The sequence below is a fragment of the Mastacembelus armatus genome, chromosome 10 (genome assembly GCF_900324485.2).
Source record: "Mastacembelus armatus chromosome 10, fMasArm1.2, whole genome shotgun sequence".
Classification (NCBI taxonomy): domain Eukaryota; kingdom Metazoa; phylum Chordata; class Actinopteri; order Synbranchiformes; family Mastacembelidae; genus Mastacembelus; species Mastacembelus armatus.
In genome coordinates, this window is record NC_046642.1 from 14,486,269 (window position 1) to 14,496,442 (window position 10,174).

At 43.6% G+C, this 10,174-nt stretch overlaps 1 protein-coding gene across 1 annotated transcript; it reads left to right on the plus strand.

Annotated features, from left to right (window-relative positions):
* Positions 1-986: 986 nt before the first annotated feature.
* Positions 987-5,346, plus strand: egr1 (early growth response 1). The gene is made up of 2 exons (XM_026330550.1): positions 987-1,902; positions 2,731-5,346. Exons 1-2 carry the CDS (start codon positions 1,692-1,694, stop codon positions 4,053-4,055), a joined length of 1,536 nt encoding a protein of 511 aa, XP_026186335.1. The 5' UTR covers positions 987-1,691; the 3' UTR covers positions 4,056-5,346.
* The last annotated feature ends 4,828 nt before the right edge of the window (positions 5,347-10,174 follow it).

Below are 10,174 nucleotides of genomic sequence, written 5' to 3' on the forward strand. Positions count from 1 at the left end.
CGCGCCACCAGTCCCAGGTTGGGGGGTGAAGGGTGCATCGGTATCCCGCAGGCGTCCCAGCAGCTGTGGGTAGCGTTGTTAATGCGGCCCATTAGGCCGCTGAGTGGTGCAGAGATTCCCTGAATACTGAGCGGGGGACACCCCTCAATTAGACGGATCGCCCCGCACCTCGTCGGCATCCGCGGTTATCTATTCTCATTAGTCAATGACACAGCCGAGAGAGATGGAAAGTTAACAGAGGAAGTTTTCTACCAGCCTGCAAACTTTACACACTCTAATATTTAGAACTCCATAGCCTCAAGTAGCCTATAAGAACAGTACAGGTCATAATTTAACACGTCGGCTATTTATTCATAATCAGACTAATGGGCTAGAAATGCATGGAGATGTATCTTGCGATGATAAAACTAAAACTATAGGAAAATTATGTTCCAGCCTGCAGGATGAAGTCGATCTTATTCTAGTTATAAATTATCTGTAGTCTGCTGATTTGGTTGAAATATATAGAGTCGTTGCACTTGGGATTGAAACGTTTAAAACCGCGTCTTAAATGTTATTCTGGGAGGAGGCCTGTTAACTGGTAGGCTCATCTCAAATAATTGTAAATCAGTTTGTCTGCTGCACATAAAGTCTAAGAGTCCAGCTGAGGCTTGTGTTTTAAGCCGAGAAGCAGGATTCTGCTGCTGACATTAGTTATTGTGCGCGCTGGACATGATTTGCACTCCAGCTTCTCATTCACTGCCAAACAGCAATCAGCGCTGCCTCAGGAAGCTCCAAATAAGGACAGGGAAATGGAAACCCACCGGAATAGGTCCTTATGTAGTCACGACCTTATAAGGCACGGCGGAGCAGGGCTTTCCGGCAGCAGCCCAGCCTGCTGCACAGATGGGAAATCCAAATCAAATCTATCGGGCGACGGGGAAAGAGCAAGAATTATACTGCTGTCTCAAGGAGCTGTTCTGCTATGAAGATACATTGATCTGGGACAGAGGTGGAGCGGCGTTGTCTTCGCAATTTACTGCAAAAGCTTAAGATAAAGTCTCTCTTTTCTGCTTTCCCTCCAGGCCAGCGTCATGTGTCCTCCACTGCAGTGCCTAAATATGGGCTTCCTCCTCTCCAAATATGGACATCTACGTCACGGCAAGAGGGTATAAAAGGAGCGGGGAAACCTCTCAGCTCAGAGAGCCCTGAGAGTCCACAAGAGCAACTGTTAGAGCAGAGCTAGACAGAGAAACACATTGAAAGCCCTGACTGAGAAATATCACATCAAACGTAAACAAGTCAATTCAAAATAACATCCATCCAAGAAGGTCAAAACCTGACTGGATAAATAATTTAATACAGAGAAAGAAAATCAAGATTAATCTGTTGATTCATTTTTGATGAGTTTTAGGGAATGAGCATAAAGGACACTTCTGATTTTTTTTGAAAAGACAAGTGGATCTTTACTCATCTCTGAGAAAAAAAAAACACGGAAAACGGGACAGCTGGAGAGAAATTGTCACGGAGCAAAGGCAGACAACAGCATCTTCCACGGCATCAGCAGAAGTGTGCAGCGCTCGAGCTCCCGAAGCTGGGCTAAGTGATTCCCACCACCTGCGAGGCACCGCTCCGCCAGCGTGCACACAGCCACCCGCCATCAGTGCAGCTTCAGTGCAGCTTCAGTCCTGCAGCTCCAGCACAAGCAGAGGATGGCTGCAGCCAAGACCGAGATGATCCTCCCAGCCCTGCCGATCTCAGAGCCTCTGAGCTTCCCTCACTCCCCCATGGATAACTACCCCAAGCTGGAGGAGGTGATGATGCTCAGCTCTGCAGGGACCCCCTTCCTCACCGCCTCCGCACCTGAAGGTGCAGGCTTCGGCTCCGGGGAGCCAGGAGAGCAGTATGACCACCTTGCTGGAGGTAAGAGTTGAAGATTTGCCCTTTTTGCCTCTGTTACTCTGTGCTGCCTGTTTAACTGAACTAGGGATTCGAGTTACGAAAAATAAACAGCTGCTTAATTTAATTATATTTTGCTGAGTATTGATGAATATTTTGAATTGATCATATAACTGCAGAGATATTAATGTCAAGCCTGTATACGTTTATTTTATCATGGCATGTGGTGAGACATTTTATAACGTGGGATTACAGACTAGAGGTAGATTTGAATTTTAGCTGACTGGACACACTATGTAAATAAAATAAAATGCTACAAATAAACAAAAACAGGGAAATTGAAAAACATCTGACTTAATGCCAGTTTATTAAAAGCTCCATATCCCTGTGGACTCTCTGAGGACTTAAACACTGCTCAGTCACCGCATGCCTGTAGACACTCCTACAGCTCAATTCAAATTGCATTCCTAAAACCAGCTGAACTGCAGTTTCAGTAATCAATTGCCTCGGGCTCTGAGATGGGCTTCAAGAATGTGCGTAAGTGTGCATGCGCGTGTGTGCAAGACAGGAAGACAGAAAGAATGAAAGAAAGATCGAGACAGGGTGAGCAGAGGAAAATGTGAATCTAGAAAGCTTGCACAGCAGCTCTGTTTATGTTTGCAAAGAGACTGTCTTAGAGTTGATGGGGACAGAGTTTAGTTGGAGGGGGTTTCTCTGTGTGGGCACCTGATGGATCTGTCACGGAGGAGAGGGGTAACACACTGTCCACTGCTCTGGCAGGATTCCCCCTCGCCCTCCCTCTGGATATTGACAGTTTAATTAATGTCTCTCCTTTCTCTGTGCTCCTTGCAGATACATTACCCGATATCCCCTTCAATTGTGAGAAATCAGTGGCAGAGCAGACCTACCCCACCCAGAGGCTTCCCCCAATCTCTTACACAGGCCGCTTCACCCTGGAGCCCGCCACCACCTGCAGCAACAGCCTCTGGGCGGAGCCCATCTTGGGCCTGTTCACCGGCCTGATGAACAATGTTGCCGCCAGCTCAAGCTCTTCCTCTGCTGCCTCACAGACCTCCTCGTCCTCCTCTTCATCCGTCCCATCCTCCACTACTTCTTCCTCTTCTACCTCCTCTTCTCAGAGCTCCAGCCTCAGTTCGTCCATTCACCACAGTGAGCCCAACCCCATCTACTCAGCTGCCCCAACCTACTCCAGCCCCAACTCTGACATCTTCCCAGACCAGGGCCAGGCTTTTCCCAGCTCGACAGGAGCAGTGCAGTACCCTCCTCCTGCCTACCCTAACAGCAAGAGCTGCAGCACTAGCTTCCCTGTGCCCATGATTCCTGACTACCTCTTCCCTCAGCAGCAGGGAGAGATCAGCCTGGTGCCCCCTGACCAAAAGCCCTTCCAGAGTCAGTCAAGCCAGCCCTCCCTCACTCCACTGTCCACCATCAAAGCCTTTGCCACCCAGACTGGTTCCCATGACTTAAAGAACGCCTACCAGTCCCAGCTGATTAAGCCCAGCCGCATGCGCAAGTATCCTACTAGGCCAAGCAAGACACCCCCTCATGAGAGGCCCTATGCTTGCCCCATGGAGACCTGTGATCGTCGCTTCTCACGCTCTGATGAGCTGACACGTCACATCCGCATCCACACGGGCCAGAAACCCTTCCAGTGCCGCATCTGTATGCGCAATTTCAGCCGTAGCGACCACTTGACAACACACATTCGCACTCACACTGGTGAGAAGCCTTTCGCCTGCGAGATCTGCGGACGCAAGTTTGCCCGCAGTGATGAGAGGAAGAGGCACACAAAGATCCACCTACGGCAAAAGGACAAGAAAGCAGAGAAGGCAGGAGCAGTGGTGGTAACAGCAGCACCGGTATCAGCGGCTTCACCTGCCTCCAGCTACCCCTCTCCCATCACCTCCTACCCTTCTCCAGTGTCTTCTTACCCATCTCCAGTCACCTCCTGCTATTCTTCTCCTGTTCACACTTCCTATCCGTCTCCCTCCATTGCCACCACCTACCCATCAGCATCCATGTCCAGCACCTTTCAGTCCCAAGTTGCCTCTTCCTTCCCCTCCTCAGTCGCCTCCAACATCTACAGCTCCCCCGTTCCCACCCCGCTGTCAGATATGCAGACCACTCTCTCACCAAGGACAATCGAGATCTGCTAAAAAAAAAAAAAAAAAAAAAAAAAGCAAAGAAACTTTTTTCAATCTCTTCTCCCATCACCTTCCTTAAGAGTTCTTTGAGGGGAAAGAAATCAGCATCAAAAGACTTTGTTTTCCCCTCCAAAAAGCACTTTTCTGTCTGCTCCCTGTGCAGAGTTAGGTGAATCTTGAGAGTTACCTGAAAGAGAGAAAAAGACGCATGTCAAGGACCGGGCAAAGACAATAGAAGATAAAAAGGGATTTTTTTTTTTCTTTATCTGTAAAACAAATGCAGCACTTCAAGTGTGGAAGAGACTCAACGACTAGAGAGTAGAAACAATGATGTTTCTCTCTACAATTAGGTACACAGAAATCAAGAGACAGATTGCCAGCAGTTGTGGTGCTAAGGCACATTTGCCCTTGCAGGCACTCAGTACAAAAAGACATTGAATGATATACATAAGCTATGTATATTGTACATGTGCCATGTTTCGTTTTTATCATTCTTTGGTACCATTGATGTGAAAAATTATTTGCATATTTGCATTGTATTATTTGAAGTGAGCAGGGCCATATTTTCTACATACTTTCTCTATTATGTAGTGACGATGCTGTGATACGTTTTGACATTGTTTGAAAAAAAATCACTTAAGTATTCAAGCATGAGTAAGAGTGATGTTAGTTTCTGTTTGTAAATATCATCTACTGGTACTATCTCTTTCTCTCTTTCTCACATGTGACATATTGCTTGGTTATATGGAAAAATAGAGAAAAGAAAAAACATTCTAAAAAAAAAACAAAAAAAAAAACAACAACAACTTAACAAGACAATTGCTCCCGTTATTTGGTGCCTTTTGTGAAGCCTTGCTGATGTTGTGACTTGGCTATACGCGAGAGAGGATGCGCTGCATCTTGCCTTAAGGGTTGAGGGAATATTTTTGTTACAGAATGTAAGTCATACTCAGAGGGAGGAAAAGGGACGAGCTATGAGGGCACCGCTTCATTTCATTAGAATGTAAGCAAAAAAGGAGAAAAATTATAAAGTATATTTTTGTAAAACTTGTAAATGTAAATATCCACATCTTCAAGAGCTGGAATGTTGAAGTTACCTACTGAGTAGGCATGGGATTCTTTTGTATGTTATATACATGCAGTTCATTATTTTGTGGTTATCTTTATTTTGTATTTGTGTTTGTTAAAACAAGTGACTGTTTCTGGCTTCTAAAGACATTGAATGCGCTTAACTGCCAGTGGGATATTTGGTGTACAAGATATCCTTCCAGAAATGAAATATAAATAAAAATATAAATATATATGTATACTTGTTTTGGTACTTTATTGTTCGACTTCTGTGTTTTCAAATATTTACATTGGTACTTGAAGACCATATAACAAGGTCGCCTTCATTACGATACACCCCACACTCTGCTTTGCATCATCTTTCATTCAGGAATATATACCATCACATTACATGTTAAATGTTTGAAGATTTTTAGTAGATTTTAAACCATGTCACATCAGAGAATCACCCTTTCATTTAAGAAAAGTCTGTAGAATATCATCTAATGAAAACTCATTTCAATCGCTGTTCTCCAATTGAACCCTGTATCAATTATAACGCTAACGCATGACTCCCATGCCTATAAACACAGAAGATGAGGAATTCTTATCTAGATCAAACATGCTCTTGAAGATATTAAGCTTATCTAAATTTCCATTTCATTTTAGATTTTATGATACACACTGGCCCTTACTGTTGAGTACATGCACTTCCAGCAATTTGATCTTTAAGCAAAATGGGAAAAAAATAAATCCCCTTCTGTATGCTGTTAAAGAAATGATTTTTGGAGGGGGATATTTTAAACCGACTGTGCTTAGACATGCTCAGGGTTATTTTCACAGGCTGCAGGTGAAATCCATCACACGGTAATTACCTTCTTTTCCACAAATGTGGTCGGCGAGATGCTGTCACCTCATTGTGAACGAGCTGTAACACACAGTTGGGCAATATCTGTGTAGGTTAGGTTGAACTGTTGCATGCGTGCAGCTGAGCAGACTGGCCCTGAAGGTTTAATCCCTGTTTCTTTTGGTTTTTCAAGCAGAATATAATAACAGCTTCGACATACTGTCATTATTCATCTGCCCTGTTCCCTAGGCAAGGAATTCTTGCTACATGTTTGAGTATGAAAATAAAACATCTTGGGTTTTTTTTTTTTTTAGCCTAGGTTGACAAGAACCGTCCTAAGTTTTTCTCTCCAAGCTTTGGAGTAATTTTGTGTTGTGAAATGCACTAACTAAAACACTCACAAATGCAAACACAGCTAAAATAGAAAGAAGGAAAACAAGTAGAAGAGAATGATAGAGGAAAAGAGAAAATAATTAAGATAATTGGTCTCCTGATCCCAAATTGACTTTCTAAATTGGGTCTGATGAGTTGTGTGTGTGTATGTGTGTGTGTGTTCGCAACCACGTGTATGAGTGTGCATGTTTATGCGCACATGTATGCAGGCATGTGTGTACAATATACACAGCAACCGTGTATAGACTCTGACTAATGTAGTTGTTTCCTGCTGCGTGTCTCCGTGCTGCTCAAATGATGTCTAAGTGTGTAATTGTGTGAATTTTGCCGTGCTAGCAGCCACTGTTTTGCTGTTTTTCTCTTGGTTAAAGCTCAGTGTCCCCATGAAACAGATCTACCTGGCCACCACCCTCTCATCTGCTGACACAGTGTGTCTGAAGTTGTGTATCTGCTTAAGTATGCATAAACACACACAAAAAAAAAAAAAAAAGAAAAGGACAAAGAAAAAAGAACTGGTAGCAATGTTCTGTTTTCTTGGAAGAAACCTAAATGGAATCTTTATGGAATAAATAAATACAAACACACACAAAAGGATATAGTACAACAAATCACACAACTCAGAAGTGTGGCTGATCTCTATGCTAAGCTGATGTTGAAATAAGGCTGTTGAGGAACATCCAGCTTTTCTTGGTATATTTCAAACCTCGTTGTGTGGCTTAAAAGTCATTTCCTGTCATTGTTTACAGCATTATTTTGGTCCCTGGCTGCAAATCAAGAGCCATTCACCAGCTTTTGCATCACAACTTTCTCATACTAGCATGCTTTAAGGAAAGTCTTTCACTTGATGTGTAAACCGCAGGCTGTGCTTCTTTCAGCCTGTTCTCATGTTTAGAGATAGTATTTCAACCAGTGTTGGTTACACAGGGGAGGCTGCGGCCCAAGTTTGTCACAGTCCATAACCAAAATGCTAGAGAGACAGACGGCCAATATCCCTCAAAGTAGAAGGGAACTCTGCAGCCCATCATATCCTCTGATTCAAGCCTCTTCCTCACATATCAAAGCTCAGGCTCTGGGCCTGATCTGTTTAGGGAGGTGTGAGAGGAGCGTGAGAGGAGTTGGGAGTGCAGTTGTGTCGTGGCTTCAACCCACAGCAGAGCCACCTCACGCCCCCCAACGGGCTTCCACTTCAAGAGCTCTGCCTTTGTTCAAAAATGTATTTGTTCTCTCATTCTTTTTGGGAACAGTGTAAAACAAAAAAGGACGAATGGCGAAAAGAACCATTCTTTCTCCCTCAGCCCTCCAACCCCATCCCACTGCCACCTCTCTCACTCTGTCTCTGTCTCCATCTCTACCTCTCTCGTGCTCTCTGGTAGTGCATATTTTGCTAGAGATGCTAATGATCCCCCCCTCCTCTGTATTCTGATGCAAGGTCTGTCTACACTTTTCCCTTTCATCCACATACAAATGTGCTCTTATTGCCTCTTCGCCCTCGGGCCTTTTAAGATGCCTTTTTGAAATATGCCGTTTGATAAGCACATCATTGGCCAAGTCCCTGCAGTGATTAGAGCTCTCTTTAATGTGAGCAAGTTAGAGAGTGAATGAGGGGCTCCAGGGCCAGCAGCCATCCGTTCTCCACTGCCCTCACCCCTTGACATCTCCCAAGTCGCTGGGGAGAGCCCATTGCTGGGTAGGATGACCGGGAGCCCAGCTTAGCACGTAGAAACCGCTAGCCATCCGCCATCCTTCATCTCCGCATGGAGATTAAGCACAGGAGGAAAGACACTGGAGAATCGTCTTCATAGAGACATGGTACAATATGCTGGAAGGCTAGATTCCTGTACTTTATCACAGGAATGTGACAGGAGGACTGCTCTCTAATGTCTTTTAAATATGCTCCATTGATCTCGTGTTCAGAGCCTCACTCTGTCTCACTGGGATGATTTTTTTTATCTTGCCAATAGGGAACACTGTGACGGTCGTCAGGTGCTTTCTACTGTTCTGCCTCTTGCGCTCGACACCTGTTGAGCCTTTTGGGATAAGAATGTTATATTTAAATAGCTTGATTTCCTGCATACTCACAGGTACATTTCAGGTAGATTGCAACATTTACACAGACACAGTGTTCAGGAAACATGCTTGGCATATCACAGTTTGAATTAAATATCAGTCAGAAACTATAAATACAGCAAACCTAAACTAAATGTAGTGGTCTGTCTGCTTTAAATTATCTCCTCTTGCTGTAAATAAAATAAAGCTCCACTGAAGGTGAAACAACAGATGCTCTGCTTTGCACATAAAAACACACAAGATAATCAAGGTGTCGCAAATTTGCTCTGCATTTCTAGGTTAAGATGTGTGACTCTTTTGCACGTGTGTTTGCTGCATAAACTGTTCAAAACACACAAGATGTAAGAGCAGCACAACTCACAAGCATCTTTGAAATTATTTGTGGCACACAAAAGAGATTTTTGATGTATCACTTCTAAAATAATCTACAGGTGTCCTGGCAACTTTAGCTCTACTTAATAAGCCATGCTTGTTTGAAGTACATGGCTTTGAACAGACAACAAAACAGTGCATGCTTAAGTACCCCCAAATATGACACCTCTTCAACTCAGCATCAAGAACACTACAGCTTTACAAAAGGCACCTGGGTGGCTCTGAAATGCAAACAGGCCCTCATAAATCTTTATGTGTCACGGCTAGTAAGTGGGCTCAAGTTGTTTTCTTTTCTGCCTGTGAGTCTGTCTATCATATGCAATCCCTGAGCGGGGTCTCTGAGGCTGGGTAAATAAATGCAGTCATGGCTATGTCTGTTGTCTGTCTTTATCAGAGGGATACATACTCTGCAGCAGATGGCTTCCTACTGCACATTACAGGCTTCTGACAGAACTGTGCAAAGCCTCAATTTGTAAATATAATTTCAAGCAAAAATAATAAAAGAAAGTCTTTAGATCAGAAAATACTGTGAATGTATATAGCAGTGCACCACAATTTTAGGACTTTAGAGTAGTGGTAGATTTAGTGGAGTACTGCACTGCCCTAATTTTAAAGCAAAACAAAATCATTGATAGCTCATGCTGCTTTTTTTGTACTCTCATAAACCTGCCTGTTTTCATGACCTATTTTATTCCACATGAAACAGTGGGGAAGCATTTTAGGGTCACTGGTTTTGATTGAACTGCAGTTCAAAAGTTCACAACAACCACCCTGTTGTCACACTGGCCCAGATTATAGGTGAGCGTTACAGTGCTGCATATATTTCCCCATGTTTGGATGGCTTTGTTGTTGAATATACAGTAGTTCTTTGGAAATCTACTAAACATTTAGCTTTTCACTCCTTGTTCCTGGCCACTGAGGCTTTTGTGTATTTTCATGTGAATAAAGTTAATACAAAAGTACTTTCTGTGATCAGATCTGCACCTTACTCTGATGTATCAAAAGTTAAGAAAGAGAGAGAAACAGAGCCCCAATAGAAAATCTGTCTCTACTCTCACCATGCCAGATGACTTCACCACCTGTCAATCACAAGGTGGAGACCAGGTGTCTGATCTGACACAGCAGCCACCTGTTCCGAGAAGCACACACTCACACATGCGATCCTGTATTTCCCTCCCGACAACACATCACCACTGACCATAACTTAATCCTGTCCAGTGTGTTTGGTCTGTGCACTGGCAAAAATAATCCCTAACCTACTTGTTAGGTAATACCTGTGGAATCAGCTGATAATAAATAATGTAATCTGCCGCAGAAATTAAGCTTCGGAATAAAGAAAAAAACAATATCACTGGTTCATGGCCATAAATAATAGAATGAGGACTAACAGCAGTGGAAAGAGACA

Coding starts and splice junctions, on each gene's coding strand:
- egr1 (XM_026330550.1), top strand. CDS start 1,692: ATGGCTGCAGCCAAGACCGAGATGATCCTCCCAGCCCTGCCGATCTCA. Junction 1,903..2,730: donor GTATGACCACCTTGCTGGAG/GTAAGAGTTGAA, acceptor TGCTCCTTGCAG/ATACATTACCCGATATCCCC.